The 24,773-nt window shown below is 33.9% G+C and overlaps 2 protein-coding genes and 1 pseudogene across 6 annotated transcripts; 1 reads left to right on the plus strand and 2 right to left on the minus strand.

The window, feature by feature from the left end:
* Nucleotides 1-7,475: 7,475 nt before the first annotated feature.
* LOC146958189 (secreted RxLR effector protein 161 pseudogene) lies at nt 7,476-8,210 on the minus strand (annotated as a pseudogene).
* A 1,296-nt stretch (nt 8,211-9,506) lies between these two features.
* On the minus strand, nt 9,507-13,776 carry LOC146958190 (uncharacterized). Its single transcript, XM_085739761.1, has one exon. The coding sequence runs from the start codon at nt 12,293-12,295 to the stop codon at nt 10,454-10,456; it is 1,842 nt and encodes a 613-aa protein (XP_085595887.1). The 5' UTR covers nt 12,296-13,776; the 3' UTR covers nt 9,507-10,453.
* Nucleotides 13,777-18,787: 5,011 nt separating this feature from the next.
* LOC146958191 (uncharacterized) lies at nt 18,788-24,548 on the plus strand. 5 transcript variants are annotated; one of them, XR_015024586.1, is made up of 10 exons: nt 18,788-18,967; nt 19,136-19,187; nt 20,089-20,162; nt 20,975-21,076; nt 21,291-21,434; nt 21,919-21,970; nt 22,414-22,487; nt 23,593-23,682; nt 23,897-24,003; nt 24,243-24,548. XR_015024586.1 is itself a non-coding variant. In XM_085739762.1 (10 exons), the coding sequence occupies exons 1-9, from the start codon at nt 18,840-18,842 to the stop codon at nt 23,962-23,964; spliced, it is 759 nt and encodes a 252-aa protein (XP_085595888.1). In that variant the 5' UTR covers nt 18,788-18,839; the 3' UTR covers nt 23,965-24,003; nt 24,243-24,548. The 5 variants fall into 5 exon arrangements, 3 of the variants coding, with proteins under 3 accessions (XP_085595888.1, XP_085595889.1, XP_085595890.1); XR_015024587.1 differs by having other exon boundaries at nt 23,927-24,003; XM_085739762.1 differs by having other exon boundaries at nt 23,922-24,003.
* Nucleotides 24,549-24,773: the final 225 nt, after the last annotated feature.

The following is a 24,773-nucleotide window of genomic DNA, read 5'->3' on the forward strand; positions in this document are numbered from 1 at the left end:
TTACATGTTGACTAGGTTTCCAACGGGATAATTTTTCATATTTTGGCTTATACCGAAGATTCTAATTGCCAAAACTTTAGTTTCTACTTCGTTCTTGTTCAATTAAGGTAATATTCAATAGTCAGATTGATTATATTTGACATTGTTAATCGGTTGTGTCCATTGATTATATTTGATTTACATTTATTTAATTAATTGAAAATAAAATTTAGAATTGATATAAAATAAATTAAATTAAAATAAGAAACTAAAATTAATTAAAATAAAAACTTCATTTTCATCCTTCCCATGTTCTTCATGTTCATCTTTCCCTTTCCTTTCCCAATTCTCCTTCTCCAGCTTGAGTGCTTGACCCAGCGCCCCAAAAATCTGGACCCATCATCACCTTCCTTTCCCCCATTAACTTTCTTCTTGAAGCTTCATCTTCCTTCTCCAAATTGAATCTGGCCCAATATATCTCAAATTGAAACCCATTTTTTTTTTTTTTTCATTCTTGGTCCTTTTATCAAAAGAACACAATTGAATTTCTGGGCTTATAAAAATCTCATCTTTCAATTTCGAATTTATGAGTTTCTTAAAATTTGAACCACACACTTAAACAAACATAAACATGAATAGGAGTGTTGTTTAGAGAGAGAAAGAGAAAGCTTTGTTTTTAAAGAGAGAAAGGATGAAGGAAGAAGAATCTGAGTTGAATCATCCACAATGTCTAGGTTTGGTTTTGTAGATCGTTTTGGTTTTGTGTTTAAGTTAATGACTCACAATTTTTTTAATTAAAATTCATGAATATCAATTTGGGGATCTAGATCCATAAAAGATTAGAGATGAAATTGAAATGTAAATTTGTGCTGAAGTTTTTTGGATTTGTGTGAGTCAGATATGGCATGAGTAGAAGCTTTTCGAATTTGTGAATTTCTTGTTAATATTTTGTGATTATGTGAATTTATGGATTTCTTGTTGAACCTTGTGTTGTTGTTGTTCTTGTTTTTGTTGTTGTTCTTGAATTTTTTTTGTTGTTGTTCTTGAAATTTTGTGGATTTGTGAGTATGTTTTTATTTTATTTTATATAAACATGAAGCTTCCTGCATATATTTGTTCTTGTTGCTTGGGTTTATGATGAATAGGAAGAAGAAGAACATGGACCATGTAAAGAAGAAGATGAACGATGGAAGAAGAAGTTGGAAAAACAAGGACATTTGATTTTTATGTTTTTTTAATTGTAATTTTAATTTGTTTTTATTTAATTATTAAATAAAACAAACAACTTAATCTACGTGGCATCTGATTACTTTTTAAAAAAATAAAAACAAAAAATAATTACACAATCAGCTAGACACGTCAGTAGATTCTGATGACAAGTTTAAGTGAGGGACTAAAAGTGGAAGAATCTCAAATGATAGGGATGGAATCTATTTTTTTTTACGGGGACTAAAACTGGAATTTGCTAATATTACAGGGACCAAAAGCGGTATTAACCCAAACTAAAATAATCTAAGTTTAATTGCATTTTAAAAAATTAGTATTAAAACTAAAAGGGTTAAACATGTTTTTGGTCCATATGAAATTTGGAACTTCTAAGTTTAGGGTTAATTAAGTAAATGATCCCTATAAATATTCAGAATTTTGTTTTTAGTTCCTACAAAAATTTTCCATCAGCCTTTTTAGTCCCCATCAAAAATTTTCATCAACATTTTTGGTCCCTAAAATACTTAAGGAAAATGTCACAGAGAATAAAAAGTGTGATTTCATTTTGTAGGGAGTAAAAACAAAACTGTGAATATTTATAGGGATTAAAAACTTAATTAACTTCGTGAGCTTAGCTCAGTTGGTAGGGATATTGCATTCTACATGCATGGGCCGGGGTTCGAGCCCCGAACACTCCACTTCTCCACAATTAAATTGTGCGAGCTCTAGCCACTAGGCTACTCGACCAAAATAAAATAAAAAAACTTAATTAACCCCTTAATTTTAATAGTCTTTTTAGTCCATACAAAATAAAGTTACTTATAATTTTAGTCCCTGATAAGACAATTTTTGTTTGATTATCCTCAAACTCTTAAATTTTTGAACGATTTTTTTGAGACAAGTTTAAAACACTATGAAAGGTTCAATTACTAAAATTTAGAATTTTTTAACACGAAATGAATTAAATATGAATTTTTAAAACGTGAAAAGTTAAAGATAAAAGTAACAAAATCTGAAAATAAAAATCAAATTTTGCAATAATTTTTCATGAATGAACTTTAAGTAATGTTCGTAACACATCTGCAAAAAAATTGTTCAAAACTTAAGAATTTAAACATAAATTAAGCAAATTTGAATTGAGTAGGAACTAATATTGAGTGCAAAATCTTTTTTTAGGGACTAAAGAATTAATAAAATTAAGTAATAACTAAACTTAAAATGCCCTAATTTTATAAGGATCAAAAACATATTTAACCCAAACTAAAATAAACGAAGAAAAAAAAATTAAAAATTAATCTGGGCAACAATAAAAACGGTCCTAAAAAACATTTATAGATTTTGAAGAGAATTTCCAAAACACCCTTTACTACATTTAATTTCAAATTCAATTGCATACATTTTAGCAGGTAAGAGAGCTTGAAATCTCGACCATCTATTGCCTTTCAAACTAATCCAATGGCTATAATTGGTCTTGCAGTAAAAAAAAAAAAACTAAAAAGTGGTCATGTATGGTACATGACCCATGGCAGTGTCGTACCTGAAATGGCGCCTTGGATAAGATCCTCCTGCACATAATGAAGTAGCAATAAACGTCACAAGAAAGGGGGGGTTTGAATTGTGACCCTTTTAAAAATTATTCCTGAAAGTTAAGTTTGGATTTATATACTCAAGAATGTTCTTGGTGTACGTTAGTTCAACAAGTTTAGAGTATATAACAATTTAATCAAAACAGAATGTTCTAAAGAATGATTATAAGCAGAATGAGAAAAATGATGTTAAGTTAAAATATAAGTTTATTTTAACAAAGACTAGAATGTTCTGGAGAATGATGACAGAATGATAAAACAATATTATATGCTGATTTTAAACCTTAGTTAAATATTTAAGTAAATGTTTTATCTTGGACCAGAATGTTCTGGAGATTAATGTAAGTGTGATAAAGTGTGTGTGTTGTGTAACTTTAAATAAAGAGAGAGAGAAAGAAGAATAACACAGGAGAGTTATCCTGGTTCACCAAACCCGGCTACTTCCAGTCCCCACACCTCGTGTGAGATTATCCACTATAGTTTTCTTGCTAACAGAAACTTCTGACTAGCACTATAAGATCTTGATCACACCAGATCAGTCCGTTACACCTGTATTATCAACCTCAGCAGGCTTCTACAATTCTTTGCGCACTAGCAAAAGAAAGGTTGGAATTTTCTACCTCAAACTATTAAGCCCAATAGACTTGAGAAGAATACAACACACTTTGTATAATGAGATTTGTGTGGATCAAATAAAATACTCAACTCGTAGTTTGAGTTTTACAATAGCAAATTCGAAAGAGAAGATCCAAGAGATATAGTGAGAGAGCTTGGAATTTGCTTTGTTTGCGAAGAGCTTTGTTTGTAGTGATGATTTTCACTTAGAGAGATATTAGCTTGCAAAACTCTTGCTTATAACCTTCAAAGGCCCTTGTATTTATAGGTGAGGAGTGTCTTGGTGATCAAGGGAGAAAATAGAGCTGTTGGACACGTTTTTGATAGCTGTCCAAAGACTCAATTGATTTCTCTTTTCTTCTTTAAAATAGCCAGAACGTTCTCAGAATGTTCTGTATGAACAGCCTGGCTTTTACAGCACTGTTGCTTGCTTGCGCATGAGATAACCAGCTGTTATGAGCTGTATAACTTGTTGCCCAATGCAGATGATGTCATTGTCCTTTGTTTTAGTGATGTCATGCTTTAAGCCATGTGCATTTATTCTTTAATGGGCTTCTTGGATCCAAATGGGTCGAACCCTTTTCCTAAGGCCCAAGAGACATTTATTAAATGCTATTTTGCCATGCTTTCTTGCTGTGCAGACTTGTTCACTTTTGATGTACTGTTTCATTTTCATCGTATTTGCCAGAACGTTCTCAGATTGTTCTCATGAAACAAATTCTCACAAAATGAATTAGTAGATAACAAGATTAAATAAATATAATATGTTTGTAATCTTTAAAACATCAAATAAGGATTTTGTCTCAACAATCTCCCCCTTTTTGATGATGACAAACATTTATAATTTATTTTGATTTTGATTTGAGTTTTTGAAAAATTTGTTAAAAACTCCCCCTCAACTTTAGCAACTAAAATTTTGTGCCATTTTGAGAGTATTTCCAGAATTTGTTTATGGCAATTGAGTTTGATAATTTTATCAAAGAACTCCCCCTCAATTCATGCATTCAAGATTTATATGCAAACATGAGAATATATAACATAACCAACATATTCATTTAGATAAAAAGATCATAAAGATCAATACAAGGATTCATATCAAAACATCAGAGATTCACCAAAATGCAATGTTCACCTGCGCATATACTAGCAGCAGTTTTGATCCTTGTTCAGACATATTTAAAAGCATAAATAGAGAAATAAAAACAGAGTTTTTAAAACATCAAAATAACATAATAAAACAGCATAAGCAGCAATCTATTCTTCCCTAGATCCTAGCTGTTTTCCTGGTCCTCCTAATTGGTATTCCCCTAACTCCCCTAAATCATCTCCCCCTTTGTCATCATGAAAAGGGGCAGCAGCAACAGGAGCAGTAGCAGCAGGTGGAATGGTTGGTGAGGAAGCATCAGATGATGAAGAGATGGTAGGCATAAACATGGGATACATGGGAACAGGAAAGGGATTCTGTTCAGGTTTAGGTACCTCATTCTTGTCACTCATGGTGTTCTTCCATTTCCTTGACAGAGTAGCTTCATAAGTCAGCCAAGACAGATAATGCAAAATAGCATTATTCCCTTCAATAACCCTAGTCAGATCATTACATGTCTTGCTGCAATCTTTCTCAACTTTAGACCTTTTAGTTGGCCTTTCATTGTTCTCAACAATCCTTTGTGCCATAGAAGGAGACTCAGTAAACCTTGAAGGAAAAGTGAGATTGGTTTGAAGAGATTTGAAAGAATCCATCTGGACAGATGTATCAAAACCTTGTGGAGCAAAGAGTTTGTCCACCGAGTCAGGTTGGAATAAAGCAGAATATTCATGCTTTTGTGGAGAGATAAACAAGTTTGATGATTTTGTGACCGGGGGTTTTTCTGTGAGGCTTTGAAGGATCTCAGAAGCTTTGACATTCGAGAAAGATGCATTGTTGCCAAAATTAGCAAGCAATTCCTGATCCTCCTCCATCACAGGAGAACGTTCTGGAGAACGTTCTGGAGGGATGCAGTGTTCATCAGAGGCATTTTCTGGAACAGGATTTTGCAGAGCAGACTCATCTTCCCTCTTTCTTTTGAGGTCAGTTTGAGGCTCAACATCAGGTTCCTGCTTCATGTGACTCAGATTTTTTGGGGTGAATTGAGAATACTCAAATAGAGATTGTTCACCCTCAAAAGGAACATGATTTTTGATGAAGATTTTAGTGAGAGCCATTCCATATGGCAGACATGACTTTTTGTTTCGAGATTGAATGACATTGATCATGTTATGAATTATGATATGAGGTAGACTCAATTTTTCTTTCATGTAGAGATGATACATGACTAAAAGATCATTTGGACTTACATTTTGAAAATTGCCATTTCTAGGTAAGACACAGTGTTGACTTATACCATGGAACATTTTTGGTTTAGGCAGAAGGTTCGAAGAAACAAACTCAGTGACATTTGGTTTGAAAAGGAGTTTGAGAACATTCTCAGAATCTACTTCGAGTTTTTCAAACCAATCATCACCAAAAACAGTACGACCAGTATTAGAGATACCAAGAATGTCAGAGATTACCTGTGGAGTGAGACGAATCTCAACATCCTTGATCCTAGACACTATCAGGCTTTCCTCAGGGTATGCTTCTGCCATGAAGTAGAAAGCTTGAATAAGCTTTGGGTAGTGTCTCTCACGAAGTTGAAGAAATTTGGTCCAGCCTTGCTCATCCACATATTCCTTAAGATCAACTTTGTCTTTTTCAAGTTTGACAAAGTCATAATACCTTCCAATTCCAATAGACCTGTTTTCCCATTTCTTCTTGAAATCCTTTTTCAATGTTGGATCAAACAGGGGTACCTTCTTTCCTTGAGAGATTTTAATGTTCTTTGGTTTTGAGGTAGTTTTACGCTTTGGAGAACATTCTGGAGAATAATCTGAAGACAGTTTGTCATCTTCATCTGAAGAGCTTTCTGAAGAGCCTTCTGGAGAACGATCTGGTTCAACAGTTTGCTTCTGTTTTCCTTTGTCCTTCACAGTTGGTTTAGGCTTTGGTTTTGGTATAGAAGCCTTAACAGAAGGTTTTGAGACCTTTTTGCTACTCTTAGGCTTAGGCTTAAGAGGAGAAGGAGTTTTCTCAACCAAAGGGGTAGGTGGTTCAGTTTCTTCATCTGAATCAGAGATTTCATGGACAGTTGTGTCCACACTGTTGGTTTTCCTTGTTCCAACTGCAGAGCGAAGCCTTAGAGATTTTCTAGGTCTTGGATTAGGAGCAGATTTAGCCTTCTTTGGAGGCATCTTCCTTTTAGTGGCGTTCCTGAGATGAGGAGCCATTTTGTTCAGGTTTGGAGGTTCCTGAGGAGCGGTTTGTTGTTCTTCAACCGCTTCTGTTGGTGGGTTGAGATTGAGGTTGACAAATGTTGGTTGTGGTTCAACATACACAACCATCGCAAGTGGATGGAAAGATTCTGGGTCAGGGATGAAGGGAAGTTCTTCATCATTCTTCGATGGAGTTTTTTCTGGTGTGGTTTCGGTGGTGAGATAACCATCTTGCATGGTTTGTTCAACAGTGTTTTTGAGCGGAGATTGTGGTGGAGTTTCGAATGGAGTAGTTTCTTTGGTTGGTGGTGGAGTTAAATCAATACGTGGTGATGTGGGGGATGACGGTGGTTTCGTCGGAGGAGACGGTGGAGAAGGAGAACGAGTTGGAGATGGTGAAAGCGGAGATGAGTTGTCAGGGTTAGTGCTTCCGGCACCTTTGGTTCGAGCCATGTGAGGTGAAGGAAGTGGTGTACGGTGGTGGTTTGAGAGAAGAAGATGAGACGGTTCAGAGAAAGAAGAGAGTGGGAAGTTTTAGAGAGAGAAAGTAGAAACCGGTTTTGGGAGAGGGAAAAAGGTGAGAAGTGACTTTTAGTGGTTTAATGATGAGAGAGGGAACAAGAGCATTAATGAGTTGTAATTTTTCTTGATATTGGTAATTTCTTTTCTACCTAGAGACTAGGTTTAAATAGAAGAAACTATTTTGAAAGGACATGGTTGAGACGTGTCCCACAAGTCTGTCTTGGTGGGTGTTTCTTTCAAGAATGTTTTTAGAACATTCTGATGAAGAGAAGACTCTTCCTATTTGGACCTTTTGCAAGGATTTTGAATAATGTGTAATTTTTCTTTAATAAAATTAAAGTGATCCTCAACTAAAGGTTTAGTAAAGATATCAGCTAATTGATTTTTTGTATCAACAAAAATTAATTCAAGTTCCTTTTTATTAACATGATCTCTAATGAAATGATGTTTAATTTCAATATGTTTTGATCTTGAATGTTGAATGGGATTCTTTGATAAATTTATTGCACTTGTATTGTCACAAAATACTGGAATATTTGTGTACCTTATAGAGAAATCCTCAAGTTGATTTTTAATCCAAAGAACTTGAGAACAACAGTTGGCTGCTGACACATATTCTGCTTCTGTAGTTGACAGAGCAATAGTGTTTTGCTTTCTGCATGACCAACTTATAAGTGCATTCCCAAGAAACTGACATGCTCCACTTGTGCTTTTTCTTTCTATTTTGTCTCCAGCATAGTCAGCATCACAGTATGCTATAAGATCAAAACAAGAACCTTTGCTATACCAAAGGCCAAGATCAGTAGTACCTACTAGGTATCTAAAAATTCTTTTTACAGCAGTTAAATGGGATTCTCTTGGAGAAGTTTGAAAACGTGCACATAAACCAACAGCAAAAACAATATCTGGTCTACTGGCAGTTAAGTACAACAGAGATCCAATCATTCCTCTGTATTCTTTTTCAGAAATAGTTTTTCCATTTTCATCTTTATCTAGGTTAGATGTTGGATGCATGGGAGTTGCCATTATTTTGGCTTCATTCATTTTATATTTTTTTGAGAAGATCTTTTATATATTTTTCTTGACAAATAAAAATGCCATTTGATTCTTGCTTAATTTGTAAGCCAAGAAAGAATCTTAATTCTCCCATCATACTCATTTCAAATTCACTTTGCATGAGATTGGAAAAATCATCGCACATTTTTTCATTTGTTGAACCAAATATAATGTCATCAACATAAATTTGAACAATTAAAAAATTTGTGTTGTCATCTTTTCTAAAAAGAGTTGTATCTATTTTTCCTCTAGAAAAATTATTTTTGATTAAGAATGTACTTAACCTTTCATACCAAGCTCGAGGAGCTTGTTTGAGACCATATAGTGCTTTTGTGAGTTTAAACACATGATTAGGTTTATTTGCGTTCTCAAAACCAGGAGGTTGATGAACATAAACTTCCTCATTTAAAAATCCATTTAAAAAGGCACTTTTGACATCCATTTGAAATAACTTAATATTTTTATGAGATGCATATGCAAGAAGAATTCTAATTGCTTCTAACCTGGCTACCGGAGCAAAAGTTTCATCGTAATCAATACCTTCTTGTTGATTATACCCTTGTGCTACCAATCTAGCTTTATTTCTGATAACTTTTCCTTCTTCATTTAGTTTATTTCTAAATACCCATCTTGTTCCAATGATGGATTGATTTTGAGGTTTAGGAACAAGGTTCCATACTTCATTTTTCTCAAATTGAGAGAGTTCTTCTTCCATGGCTTTTACCCATGATTCTTCACATATTGCTTCTTGTATGTTCTTTGGTTCAATGTGAGAGATCATTGCCATGTTGACATCATTATTTATGAATGATCGTCTTGTTCTTATTCCATCAGATGTATCTCCAATGATTTGTTCAGGAGGGTGATCACCAATGGTTCTCCAGCTTCTTGGAAGAACTTGTGGAGAATGTTCTTGAATGTTATCATCTTCCTTTTGAGAAATTTCTTCTTCATCTTCTTTGTTGATTATTAAATCATCGAACTCATCAAAAATAACATGCATGCTAATTTCCATGGTTTGATTTTTCAAATTATAAATTCTATATCCTTTGGAATTTGTTGCATATCCCAAAAATATTCCTTTATCTGATTTTGAATCAAACTTTCCTAGATTTTCTTTATCATTTAAAATATAACAATAACATCCAAAAATGTGGAAATATGAAATGTTAGGTTTTATATTTTTCCAGAGTTCATATGGGGTTTTGTTTAGAATTTTTCTAATTGAAACCCTGTTTATGATATAGCAAGAAGTATTTATAGCTTCAGCCCAAAAGTATTTTTCTACGTTGGACTCATTTAGCATTGTTCTTGCCATTTCCTGAAGAGTTCTATTTTTTCTTTCAACAACTCCATTTTGTTGTGGAGTTCTTGCACATGAGAAGTTATGAAAAATTCCTTTTTCATCAAAGAAGTCTTTAAAGAATGCATTTTCAAATTCTCCTCCATGATCACTTCTTACTGAAATGATTTTGGATTCCTTTTCATTTTGAACTAATGTACAAAAAGTTTTGAATGCTTCAAATGCTTCATCTTTATGTTTTAAAAATAGAACCCAAGTATATCTGGAAAAATCATCAACAATAACAAAACCATATTGTTTTCCACTTAAACTGGCGGTTCTAACAGGACCAAATAGATCTATGTGAAGTAGTTCAAGAGGTCTTTTGGTTGAAATAAAATCATTTGTTTTAAAACTGCTTTTAACTTGTTTACCTCTTGTACAAGCTTCGCATATCCTATCTTTTTCAAAATCAATTTTTGGAAGTCCTCTTACAAGATCCAGTTTAGATATTTTTGAAATAGTTTTCATACTTATATGTCCAGCTCTTTTGTGCCAAATCCATTTATCTTTTTCAAGAGTCATAAAACAGGTTTCAGCTGGAATATCATCTAAGTATAAAGCATATAGGTTTTTCTTTCTAGATGCAGTAAAGAAAATCTTACCTGAGGATGTATGTTTTACTATACATATGTTAGGTTTAAAAACAACTTCAAATCCACTATCACATAATTGACTTATGCTTAATAGATTGTGTTTTAAACCTTCAACATATTGAACATCCTCAATTTTTGCAGAGTCTTTCTTACCAATAATACCTTTACCTTTAATTTGTCCTTTGTCATTATTTCCAAAGGTTACTAGACCTCCTTCCTTTTTTACGAAGGAGATGAAGCATTGTTTATCCCCAGTCATGTGTCTAGAACAGCCACTGTCCAAGTACCATGGCTTTGTTCTTGCATCTTGTGAGGATCCCTGCATTTTGAGTTAGTGGTTCCTTAGGTACCCATGAAGATGTGGGTCCTTTTTGGTTAGCTTCACAAATCTCAAGGTGTTTAATCTTGAGAAAACAGTTTACTTCTAGATGACCTAATCTTTTGCAATATGAGCATTCTTTTCTTTTTACTGAAGAAGAATGTTCTTGAGAATGTTCTGAGATAGTCTGATCTATTTTTATTTCTTGTTTTCTCTTTTTATGAAAACAAATAGATTCATGATGTCCTTGTTTCTTACAGAATGAACATTTTAATTTTTGTGGTATAAGACACTTTTCATAAATTTGATTAAAACCTAAACCAGTTTTGTCAAATTCTGCCATTTGTGAACCTACAATTTTTTGAAATGTTTCTGTTGATTTTATAAACTGTGAAAGATCATTTCTAAGTTCTTTGACTTCTCTTTTAAGAACAATATTTTCATTCCTAGAGTTTTCAGGAAGTTTGGTTTTTCCAAAGGCTTTTATTTTTTCAGTTGCTTGAAAATAAGAATCTTGTAAACTTTGAATAGTTTTCTTTTGATCATTATTCAAAGTTTGAAGCTTTTCTTTTTCTTCCTTTAAATCAGAAATTTCTTTTTGTAAAGAGTGACATTTGTTTGTTAAAAAATTTGAATCAAATAGAAGACTATCAAATTTATTTTCTAACTCTTTGTATACTTGAGGTTGGTCAAAAAGAATTACCTCTTCGTTTTCTGAATTCGCCATTAGAACCATGTTGGCTTCAGTGTCTTCATCTTTTGGTTCTTCAAGATCATCCCATGTAAACATCGATTTTGAGTAGGGAGATTTCTTCTGAGTCTTCTTGTTTAATGGACATTCATTTTTGTAATGCCCTAGTTTGTTGCATCCGAAGCAGGTTACTTGACTTTTGTCAATTTCTCCTTTTGAGTTGTCTTTCTTGTTAGGAAAGTATTTCTTTATCTGATCTCTTCTTCTCATCATTCTTTGAATCTTCTTTGTGATGAGAGCTAGTTCGTCTTCTGCTTCTCCTTGGATGTTTTCTTCTTCATTGGATTCTTTGATTCCTTCGCTTTGTGTAATGGCATCTTCTTGTTCGCTTTGAGATGCTTTGAGAGCAACCATCTTTCCTTTCCTTGATGGTTTATCATCTTGAAGTAACGTCTCATGAGCCTTTAATGATCCAATGAGATCTTCAAGGGCTAAAGAGTTTAAGTCTTTAGCTTGTGTGATTGCAGTTACCATGGGTCTCCATGTGCTTGGAAGACATCTTAATATTTTTCTTATCCGATCATGAGTGGTATAAGTTTTTCCAAGTGATCTTAATTCATTCACAATGGATGTGAATCTGGAGTACATTTCATCAATGTTCTCATCTTCGTTCATTTCAAAGATTTCAAATTTTCTTACACCAATGTCTATTCTTGTTTCTTTTACGTGACTAGTTCCTTCGTGATGGATTTTTAGAGTGTCCCAAACCTGTTTTGCAGTATCACATTCATCAACTCTTTCACTTTCTTCCATGCTTAGTGCGCATGATAGAAAGAGTCGAGCTTTAGAGTTTAGGAGTATTTTTTCTTTATCTTCTTTTGACCATGATGCTTCTGGTGTAATTGTTTCCACCTTTGTTGTTGCATCAGTTGTCACGGGTACATGATTCCCATTTGTGATTATTTTCCACATATCCACATCTTGGGATCTGAGGAATAGTTCCATTTTTCCTTTCCAGAAATAATAGTTCTTTCCATTGAAGAATGGTGGTCTTGTGCATGATAGACCTTCTGGTATATACTTTTCTTTTGACATTGCCTTCTTCCTGAATCTTTTCCTCCAACACTTGTTAGGTGTTTTTGTAGAGCCCGGGCTCTGATGCCAATTGAAGTAGCAATAAACGTCACAAGAAAGGGGGGGTTTGAATTGTGACCCTTTTAAAAATTATTCCTGAAAGTTAAGTTTGGATTTATATACTCAAGAATGTTCTTGGTGTACGTTAGTTCAACAAGTTTAGAGTATATAACAATTTAATCAAAACAGAATGTTCTAAAGAATGATTATAAGCAGAATGAGAAAAATGATGTTAAGTTAAAATATAAGTTTATTTTAACAAAGACTAGAATGTTCTGGAGAATGATGACAGAATGATAAAACAATATTATATGCTGATTTTAAACCTTAGTTAAATATTTAAGTAAATGTTTTATCTTGGACCAGAATGTTCTGGAGATTAATGTAAGTGTGATAAAGTGTGTGTGTTGTGTAACTTTAAATAAAGAGAGAGAGAAAGAAGAATAACACAGGAGAGTTATCCTGGTTCACCAAACCCGGCTACTTCCAGTCCCCACACCTCGTGTGAGATTATCCACTATAGTTTTCTTGCTAACAGAAACTTCTGACTAGCACTATAAGATCTTGATCACACCAGATCAGTCCGTTACACCTGTATTATCAACCTCAGCAGGCTTCTACAATTCTTTGCGCACTAGCAAAAGAAAGGTTGGAATTTTCTACCTCAAACTATTAAGCCCAATAGACTTGAGAAGAATACAACACACTTTGTATAATGAGATTTGTGTGGATCAAATAAAATACTCAACTCGTAGTTTGAGTTTTACAATAGCAAATTCGAAAGAGAAGATCCAAGAGATATAGTGAGAGAGCTTGGAATTTGCTTTGTTTGCGAAGAGCTTTGTTTGTAGTGATGATTTTCACTTAGAGAGATATTAGCTTGCAAAACTCTTGCTTATAACCTTCAAAGGCCCTTGTATTTATAGGTGAGGAGTGTCTTGGTGATCAAGGGAGAAAATAGAGCTGTTGGACACGTTTTTGATAGCTGTCCAAAGACTCAATTGATTTCTCTTTTCTTCTTTAAAATAGCCAGAACGTTCTCAGAATGTTCTGTATGAACAGCCTGGCTTTTACAGCACTGTTGCTTGCTTGCGCATGAGATAACCAGCTGTTATGAGCTGTATAACTTGTTGCCCAATGCAGATGATGTCATTGTCCTTTGTTTTAGTGATGTCATGCTTTAAGCCATGTGCATTTATTCTTTAATGGGCTTCTTGGATCCAAATGGGTCGAACCCTTTTCCTAAGGCCCAAGAGACATTTATTAAATGCTATTTTGCCATGCTTTCTTGCTGTGCAGACTTGTTCACTTTTGATGTACTGTTTCATTTTCATCGTATTTGCCAGAACGTTCTCAGATTGTTCTCATGAAACAAATTCTCACAAAATGAATTAGTAGATAACAAGATTAAATAAATATAATATGTTTGTAATCTTTAAAACATCAAATAAGGATTTTGTCTCAACACATAAGTGATTCATTTCGTACCGTATAGAATTAGAAACATCTTTGATAATTTCCTTTGTAAAAAAGGGCAATTGACCTTTTTTTTTTTTTGGTACAAAAGAGGGCCAAAGCCCAAAGAGAAAGAAGACTTAAGAAATTAAACGAACGTTCCTAGGCATGCAAGCCCCGGAAATATCATCAAACAAAAGACTCTGAAGCTCACTAGGTGGATTTTCCAGGACATGAAAATCTAGAGAATCCATCGAAATGCTGAAATTAGCAAGCCAATCCGCACTTCTGTTGCCTTCACGCCAAGTATGGGTAATTTTGACATTCCAACTCAAACTCAAAAGTTGTCGAATACGCTTGACCAAGGTAGGAGTTGTTCCACCAAAATTGCAATTTTCAGTAATCATATCGACCAAAATCTTTGAGTCACTCTCCACTATAAGATGAGTGGTATTCTCCCTCCACGCCAAGTCCAAACCTAGGTACACGCCCCACATTTCAGCATGAAAAGCATCACACATTCCAATCTTCTTGAAGTAGCCTTTGATCCATCTGCCATCAGAGTCTCGAAGAAGCCCTCCACACCCTGCAAGAGTACCAGATCCCTTCCAAGCACCATCACAATTAAGCTTAACCCAACCAATCTGAGGTCGCACCCAACCGATATATATAGTTTCCTTTTGATGCGGACTTTTTTGCACCAGCTTCGTACTGTCTTCTATTTCTCTAGTAAACTTTTGAATTACCAGTGTAGGATTGCTTGGTCTTTGAAATCCTATTTCAAAAATAGATTTGTTTCGCCAATTCCATAAATACCAACATGTTGTCATGAAAATAGTCTGCCAAGTAGTAGGATTATCTCCAATCCCTTTTTTATTAAGGTTGTTAAAGATCCACTCCCTGCAATCAACAGAGAAGAAATTAGTTATGTAATTAGACGGAATAAGTCTGAGCCATACCTGAGTGGCGTGCACACAATCACGAAGGACATGAATGACTGTTTCATCCTCTCTCGCACAACAAGGACAAGTAGGGGGGATACCAACCCGCCACTTGCTACGACGATAATTGGTAAGGATTCTTCCATGAGCGGCCAACCAAATAAAAGTTTGGATACGATGGGGACCCTTCCAGTTCCATAAGGTCTTCCAATCACCTCTCACAGCCAAAGAGGTCTCTTGCTGCAAATTGTAAGCACTTTGAACAGTAAACTGGAGAGTGCTAGTTCCTCCCCATCCTACAGTGTCTGGACCATCAAAATCAGAAGGGGTTGGAAGGGCTAAAATCTGGTTAACAATGTCCACATGCAAGTTATCCATCAAAAAATTTAGATCCCAGTCACCAGAAGTATTAAGAGCATCCCTAACTGAAATAGTAGTATCCACATAAGATTGATTAGCAGAAGAGAAGAGAGAAGTATTACTTGAGACCCACTTATCGAGCCAAAAGTTAGTACTTCTTCCATCCCCAATTTGCCAAATAACATGACGCTTAAAATCATCCCAGATTCCTACAATCGCTTTCCACAGGGGAGAGTCATAAGGTTGGGAGCTAATACTGTTATTAAGATCATTATTTCTACCGTACTTACTGTAAAGAACTCTACACCAGAGCTTATCTGGTTGCTTGATAAGATTCCATATCATCTTCATAAGAAATGCCTCGTTCATATGATGAGGCCGCTTGAAACCAAGACCACCATGCATCTTCGGAAGACAACATACATCCCAACTTACCAAATGAGCTTTACGCCTCTGATCCGAGTCTCCCCACACAAAACCTCTTTGAATTTTTTTAATCTCATCACATATGGTTTTAGGGATCTTAGCATACTGCATGTGATAGTAAGGAATGGAGCTGATGACAGATTTTGAAAGAATGATTCTACCTGCCAAGCTTAAACATTGTTGCTTCCAACCACTTAGCTTGTTTTGAATTTTGTTGATAATATGATTGAAATGACCTCTTGAAGTTCTACCTGGTTCTATGTTCGCCCCAAGATATTTACCCAAACTGTTAACCTGGTTAAACCCTGTATGTTGAATAATATCTTCCCGAAGTTGGTTGTCAACATTCTTGGAAAAATACACGTGAGTTTTTTGTCTATTAATTTTTTGCCCCGAAGATTGACAAAACATATCAATGCAATGTAAAACACAATGAGCCTGCTCAATGGATGCTTCTGCAAAAAGAAGAAGATCATCAGCAAAAAGTAAATGAGAAATCGGGGGACCATACCTGCCAGCACGCATAGGTTTCCAGTAATCAGCTTCCACCTGATCAGCTATAATATGGGAGAGCCTTTCCATGCAAATGACAAATAAATAAGGGGAAAGAGGATCCCCTTGTCTAATACCTCTAGATGGGTAAAAAGATTCAGTTTTGTCACCATTCCACATTATTTTATAAGATGGAGTAGATATACAATGATGTATGATCTTGATTAGCTTAGGGGGAAACTTACACTCCTTAAGACACTCCTCCACAAAGTTCCAATTAAGACGATCATAAGCTTTTTCTAAGTCAATTTTGATAGCCATGAACGCCTTATTACCTTTCATTTTGGACATAGAATGCACCATCTCTTGAGCTACAATAATATTATGATGGATGCTACGACCCGGAATAAAACTAGATTGAAAAGGTGAGATAATATTATCAAGCAAAGGCTTAATCCTGTTAACAATAACTTTAGAAATAATTTTATAAATAACATTGCACAAAGAAATAGGTCTAAATTGAGAAACAAAATCAGGCTTATCAACTTTAGGTATCATAACAATCAGTGTATTATTAATAGAAGAGATGAGAGAAGGATTTATCCAAACCTGACTAACAAAATTGTATAATGAGCCTGCAATGGTATCCCAACATTTTTGAAAAAACAAAGCAGGGTATCCATCTTCTCCAGGTGCTTTGAGCGGACCCATATCAAATAAAGCTCTTTTGCACTCCATAAAATTAATATTAGCACTCAGATGGTCATGATGGGTCTCAACAGTTTTAGGATACGTATTCCAAGACACTATTGAATCACGAATAATGATATCTTCTTTGAATAAATTCTCATAAAAATTTCTCACTAATGCTTTCAGATTCGCAGGATCATCAATCCAAATTCCATCGTTATCGCGAAGAGTTAATATTTTATTCCTCCTCCTTCTAACAATGGTTTTTGAATGATAGTATTTAGTGTTACGGTCCCCATCAGATATCCATTGGCTGCGAGACTTCTGGAACCAGAGACACTCCTCTTGATACAATGTCATGGCAAGTTGTTCTTGGAGTTCTTTCTCTAAATTCTCTAGGAAATTACTATAACCATAGTTAGGGCTGTTCTGGATCCCATTAAGCCTGGCAAGTAGCTCCCTTTTTCTCTTGAAAATATTCCCAAAAGTATCATGATTCCATTCCTTTAAAGAAGGTGTGAGCTCATTGAGAGTGTGAATCAAGTCAGAGCCTCTACCCCACTTGTCTTTTAGTAATCTATGAAAATCATCATGAGTAATCCAAGCAGCTGCAAACCTGAAAGGACGATTACCTCCATAATAAGGCTCACCATTAAGCATAACCATAATAGGATGATGATCCGACTGCACCCTAGGGAGGACTTTGGCAAACCCCTCATGGTATCGTAGCCTCCAATCCACGTTACAAAGAACACGATCTAGCTTTTTAAAGACTCTCTCATAACCATTCCACTTAGGACCCCTCCAAGTAAACTTAGTTCCAACTGTGTTAACATCCATAAGATTACACTCATTAATCCAATTTGCAAAGTGAAGACATCTTCTGAGATTACACTCATTAATCCAATTGACCTTTTATTTGCAAAAGGACAAAACTTGAGTCCATTTCCTTACGTGCATATTTCGTACACATAAAATTCATTTTTTTTAGTTATAACAAATTTAAGAAAATTGTGAATTTGAGAAATCACCGGTAGTTGTGAGTATTTTATGTGAAGAATCCTAAAAAAAACACATAGGAACATGGATTTTTCATTTGTTCACATTAAAGACCGACTTTTCTTGTCACTTGACCAAAAAAACTATCATTAGTTATAGTTCAGAGAATTACTCTTTTATTGATTTTTCTAATAATGCTATAAATTAATTATATTTTTTAATCAGTATATTATTTGTTAAAATGACTTATATTGTGGGATAAAGTTAAATCTTGTTGATATATTATGAGACTAAATGATATATAAATTATTGTAAAAAAAAAAAAACTAATATATACATTGCAACTTATCTCCTTTTCAAGTAGAGTAATGTTGTTTTGACACACATTGTATATCAAATTTAGATAACAAGTTAAATGGTTTAAACAATTTCAATATGTGGTTAATCACGTTGAGGATATATATGTCCATCAATCATATCCATTAATGAATAAAAAGGTGTTCCAATGTACATATTCATCAATCATCTAAATTGTGTTCAAATATATACTTATTTGAACAATGTGGATAGCGACATTAAAAAATATGGTTAATTGTCTTTAATGAATGGTTAACAAGCTGCAATGCTTTGTTATATTTAATAATTACTAATTATGAACTAAAATGCGTTAATCACATATTTAATCTGTTTTAGCCACCAAATTTGTTGTCGAATTTGATTTCAATTTTGTGCATAAAAAATATCAATGTGTAATGAAAATGTTGAAAATATCAAATTACAATTTTTTTTTTGTGCAAATCAAATTACAATTTTTACTTACAAGCTTAACTATCCTAACGATTTCTATAAATCTATTGGGTTGTCATAAGTTAAGTTAAGCAAGTAGTAATCAAAATGTAAATGATTAAGAAAATGATGTTTTTGTATATAAAAATAAAATAAAAAATGATAAAAATTCGAGAAATGAATACGAGTGAGTTGATTCATAATTTGAAAGTGACGCAACATTGATTTTTCTTGTATGCGACGTGGTTCTCTAGTGTCCCATTATTATCTATTAATTTCTCAAACACCCTTCTTCTTCATCTTCATCTTCCCCGCCATAGCTATTGCAAAACTCTCCGTATCTCGTCCAAGCATCAATGGCGACGATTTCATTGGCAAACGGTCTAAAAACTCTGTTCATTGTTTTGGGAACTCTCATGCTTGCTATCGTTCTTTACACAGTCATAACCGATGGTTTACCCTTTCGTAAAGAACTTCTCACTCCGTAATCTCTCTCTCTCTCTCTCTCTCTCTCTCTCTCTCTCTCTCTCTCTGTTCTGTTTTCTTTCTTCATAGTTATCTATAGTTATCTATATTTCTTTCTTCATAGTTATGATAGAAAAACCCTTTTTAATAATAATAGAATATAACGATACTTTTTTATTTGATACAGGTGGATGGCAGCAACTTTGATTGATTTCTATATCAACGTTACAATTTTGAGTGTATGTCAAGCTACTTAACTCTATAAATTATAATCATCTTTCTTCAGTATTTAAACATATTTACTATTTTGGTGATTTAAATATACAAAAAATCAGCTTAGATGGACTATAATGATTTTGTTGTGCAATTTATTGGTTTCAGAACTTCCTCTTAATGTTTGATGCAATTTTCTCCTGAAAACTTGTCACTTGTGCTGTCGTGTGCTTCCATTTTGTAGTAATTTTTAACGCGGGTGTTATGGGCCTGTTTGAGATTATCTATTGGTATAAGTACTTGTGAAACTGTTTGAGGTAGCTTATGGAAACTGCTTATGATTTGTCCATAAGTTGTTTTCAGCTTATCTCCATAAGCTCTTCAGGATAACTTATGAAAGTAGTTTGATTTTATTTTATCTTTTGTTGCGGAGATGAGGATTATGGATACTGCGTTGAATGTGTGCTAAAACTAGACAAGATATGATTGAAGAGAAGTTGGGGTAGCGCCTATCTTAGAAAATATGATGGAAAACTGGCTTAGGTGGTTTGGGCATGTAGAGAGTAGATCAGATGGAGGGTCGTCAAATCACCAGAGAGAGGCAGAAGAAGACCTACAAAAACTATAAGAAAACTATTATGAAAGATCTAGAGATTAATGAGTTTGATAGAAATATGATATATAATAGAGATCTATGTAGTCGACTCTACATAGTGGGATAAGGCTTGATTGTTGTTTTGTTACAAAGAACTTATAGATAAACACTTATATGTAACGTAATCTGTCAATTTCCTTCTGCCGAACCCACTTTTAATTTAAAACATGACTAATTTTAATGGAACGTAGTCTAATTAACCTTGTGTCAGAATCTCTTTCCAACCGGAGTTTCATCAGCTCTGACATATGTTTTTTTGTCACACCAACCAGGCCTGGGTTATTTACAAGGAAGCTAATTGGATCAGCTCGATTCTATGGATAGTTTTACTTATCGGCCTTGGAAGGTATTGTTTTCTGTCATGATTTGATGATCATTAGTGTATGCGTTATTGCTTGCTTAATCAAGACGTTTGTTAATATAAATCTTATCTATAATCTGAGGTATGAGAGGAATCTCTTTTTAACAAGAGGAATTATACTTCTTTCCTCTGATATTTTCCAATTTATATTACCTTGTTTTACTATAATTGTAACTCAAATAAAACTTTGAAACAAATGTCATGGTTTCGTTTTCATTTTTGGTTTAAATACAGGTCTGAAGTACATACAGATAAATATTGGGTATCGTGGTTTCTTACTTTTAATTTTAAATATAGGTGCTCTAAGGGCTGTATAAAATATAAATGTGCACGACTCTTTCCAATTTCCAAGTGGATATAGGGATCTGATAATGCTGTATAGTTCATCTTTGAACTGACTTTATTTGATGCATATATATTTTTTTAATTGATTTGCATAAAAAATAGTCAATTTTGGTTATTTGTGTGTGTTGTGCTGACAGAAAGTCACATGATTGGTTTTTACTTAATTCTTACTTATATTGGTTTTAAGAGAAGATTTGACTATTGAATTACGCCCTTTTGTTTCTCTTGTAATAATAGCTTTACAGTATTTAAGTTTATTTCTTTTTTTAGTCACTTGTTGTACCTATAGTGCATGCTGACAGGATACTCTGATTTCAATCATATTATAGAAAAGCAAAATAATCCTATTATAAAAGCTCAAATTGAAGTTTCTAGGCTGTAGCTTATAGTTTAAAGGAATCTCAAGTGCTGATTTATTTTTCCATTTCTTTGTGGTATTTTTATCGTTTCAGCATTGCTACATCTGCCTATATTGTTGTGCAATTTTTGAAGCTGTCATCTCAAGAATCTTCACAGGACCCTATGTATTATGTTCTGTTGCGACAACCACACAAGTATGTCTACAAAAAAACAACTATAGAGTAATTTTCTCTCTACATTTGATTCACTATAGAGTAATGTTCCATAAATATATTTGGAGAAAAGGCGCAGGATGATATTTAGATAATCCTATTTCATGGTTTACTACTTTAGTTTTCCATATGATTTTATGTTTAATGTCTTGATTTTCACCATCAGTTCTAATATAATGTGATATTTTCTATCTAGGAGTGGCACAGAACCAAAAACAAAGTGTTCTATTGTTGCGACTCTAAGAATCCTTTTCAGCATTTTGGGTGTTGTCATGCTTGGAACCTTGGTATACACTCTTGTCACTGATGGTTCTCCTTTCCGTACAGAGCTATTGACTCCGTAAGTGCTCATATAAGCATGAACTGCGCGAATGGAGCATACGTTTTTTTCTTTTTAAAATGAATATTCCTCTCCCATAATAGTACTTAACTTCGCTTTTCCAGTTCAGTGGGAAAAGATACACAACATCATTACCACTCACATTCCACATTCTATGTACTGTCTACTATATGGTTGACTGAATTTATCTATTCACAACTTATATTATATGCAAACTGCCCATTGGTAATTGGTAAAAAATTGAAAGCTTATCCATAGATTGCAGTGAGGACAACATTGATTTTGAAAGTTGTGATTTATAAAGTGCTTTTCATTCTTCATTTTCCTAATAATATTCACCAAGGCAACACATGTACTTTCTGTGTGTCATTCAAGTATATATTTGCAACTTTGTCATGCTCATGTGAGTAAGTTTCTGCACAGCTTCTGCTTGTGGCAGTCACTTGTTTTTTTGGGAATGTCACAAGCTCCAACATGTTTACAGGTGGATGGATGCAACACTTGTGGACTTCTACGTCAATGTTGTAGCTCTAGCAGTAAGTCAACATTTTTTTTTTTTTTTTTTTTAATCTTAGTAGCTCTAAATGGTACAAAATATATAAAATTATTTCGTCACTATTTAAATTTATTTCATTGCCTCGGAGGATTAATATTCAAGAAGTCGCTTAAAATTGTTGTCTTTTGTTCAAAAATAGATGTAAGACACTTTTTTTTAACATTACAAGTGTATTTTGTTCTTCCAAGTGCAATACGGGGCTATAACAGAATGACTTAATTCAAGACAATTGTAAATACTTGTGAGACTGATCTATTTGATTACTGACCAGTGACCACTAAAAGATCTCAATATAATCAAAAAGTATTTGTGAATTCAAGGTTATGATGAATACTGTATAAGAATGTGAAAGTTTTAATATCAGTATTCAACACACTTGTTTTCGTTTGGATTTAAGCATTGCAACTCTTCATTCAATTCCAGGTCTGGGTTGCCTACAAAGAATCTAGTTGGATTTATGCGGTCTTTTGGGTGATTCTATTGATATGTTTTGGCAGGTTAGTCCATACTATTTTATGTTTGCTTATTGGTTGATGATGAAAATTAACTATTATTCGAAAATACTTTTATCTAGGATGTTAAATAATTTTAATTTTATTACAGGTTATAAATTTCATTGAGCAATTTGTTTATTTTTCAAATTTTCTTTGATTAAGACGTCAAATTTTGTTGTTATGAGAAAATAATGTATGATATATAGTATATTACTATATAAATGACATTGTACCCTATATTGGTGCTTATTTTTTTGGATATTCTAGAAGATGCATGAAAGAAAAAAAGCTGTTTTTTAGTGTGTGTGTGTGTGTGTGTGTGTGTGTGTGTGTGTGTGTATTGTAGAACCGATACCTCTGCTTATACAAGTAGAACAATGGTTTATGCCAGCTAACATATACATCAGGGGATGTTGTCCTATAAAATTTTAATCCACATGGCACAGTTTTCTCTTTCAAATTCTTGAAGACGTTAGTTTGAGGACTTTCCTTGACCATTAAATGACAATTAACAATAAATAACAGGAGCATAAGGAAGTTTTCTACCAATTTGACAAAGGCTCTTTTCTATAACATTATAAATGCTGAATAGCTGGGTCAGGAATGCCAGGGGCAGCCCTAACATGATCTTTTGAGTAATATCCATTTATTAATTTTGAGTTTCCTTATGCTATGTGTGTTCAGAGTTGAGGCTAAGCTGCCTTTTTCATTATAAAAATTTGAGGCATATAGTTCGTTCCTAGACAAGTTGGCTCACAGTGATTCTATTCCTAGACAAGTTGAGCATAAGGAAGCTGTGGCAACCGATGAAATTTAGTCATACATGTCAGATGCACCTGGTCTTTGTGGTGTTAGGTATATATATCAAAATAAACCCACTTGGGCTGGTCTGGTGGTAATGGCTTGGGACTTGAGAGTGTGCTCCTCCTCAAGGTCTCAAGTTCGATTCCCTCCGGTGCCAAAATGGGTGGGCTAATTTAGCTTCTTCAAAAAAATATATCAAAATATTAAATATAAAATGAGAAATATGTTTTAAGATGAAGATTCACAAGTAGATTTGGAACTTTTTATGTGTGGCTGACTGTTATTTACTTTTCCAAACTTTCAGTATTACTAGTTGCATGTACGTAGTATTGCAGCTGTTCCAGATATCTAGTCAAGATCCTGCTTATCTTATTTTAGTGCGTCATAGTGACAGGCAAGTATACATAATACATAGCACTTTTTTTTTCTTTTGATTTTTTTTATCAATTATATTTGAGACTGAAATATGCATGAAGCAACATAATTTTTGGGCTGGCAGAATCCTTTAACCTTTAAGTTTGTGTTCTGTCTTAATACGACTGTCTTAATAAGAATCCTTTACAACTAAACAAATATATGTTCTTTCTTAATTTTATTAATTTATTTAGAAACGGCAATGATTGTTGATGGTAGGGCAGAAAACAAATATAAGGGGCTTTCTGCCGAGGCAACATAACAATGGCTTGGCGTTAATGAGCAAAAGACGTGGTATCAGGTATGTTCGTACTAATCTGTGAGTGGTATATGTTCTTGCACACTATTTGACAATCACTTTGTTATTAGGTGATTTTCATGTTGGTCTCACTAAAAATTTGGAGCCAGAGCCACTTTGTTTGCTGAGACTAGCATGAAATTCACCAAATAAAAAAAAATAGTACATTGTAATGTAAACAATGTGTTTTTAGTATTTCTGCTGCATGTTGAGCTTAACATCTCGCTTATTGATAATTATAGGAAGTAAAAAGGGACCAGATAACCCCTGAACAGATATTGTGAACCCAGAAGACAGAAAACTAACATACTGATGAAATTGATGTGTGGAGATTGTCTCTGCAAACACTAGCTCACAGATGGACGATGTTATTCTCCCTAGACATAAATGAAACACAGTTATATCCCTAGTGTAATTGTTGATTTGTACTTAATTGTGCATGCATTTATTTTTTTATCCTGTAAATGAATTGAATAATAATGTGTAATAGTCCGAATGAGAGAAAATGTTAGATCATAACTTAAGTATATATTAATTTGTTACTACCACTTGCATTTTTTACCGGATTTCGACGCAGGTTCCTATACTAGATATTAACAAAATTTAAAACATATAGCTTTTTCAGTTTAATGCGCGGAAACCACCCTGGAAACTTGGGAGAACTGTGTTTGCTGCTTGATTTAGGACTCTAATTCCCCCGACTCTTGGACTACAATTAAATAGCAGTGATTTCTCTTCATTGAATGGGTGATAAATTAAGAAGGGTAGAATGC

The sequence above is a fragment of the Medicago sativa genome, chromosome 1, assembly GCF_051527215.1.
Source record: "Medicago sativa cultivar Bolivia chromosome 1, Bolivia_mono, whole genome shotgun sequence".
NCBI lineage: Eukaryota > Viridiplantae > Streptophyta > Magnoliopsida > Fabales > Fabaceae > Medicago > Medicago sativa.

Bases quoted from the DNA above. Each gene is read 5' to 3' on its own strand.
- LOC146958190 (XM_085739761.1), bottom strand. From the start codon at position 12,295: ATGTCAAAAGAAAAGTATATACCAGAAGGTCTATCATGCACAAGACCA.
- LOC146958191 (XM_085739762.1), top strand. From the start codon at position 18,840: ATGGCGACGATTTCATTGGCAAACGGTCTAAAAACTCTGTTCATTGTT. The intron at 18,968-19,135 runs GTAATCTCTCTC...TATTTGATACAG, and splicing joins CGTAAAGAACTTCTCACTCC to GTGGATGGCAGCAACTTTGA. The intron at 21,971-22,413 runs GTAAGTCAACAT...ATTCAATTCCAG, and splicing joins TCAATGTTGTAGCTCTAGCA to GTCTGGGTTGCCTACAAAGA.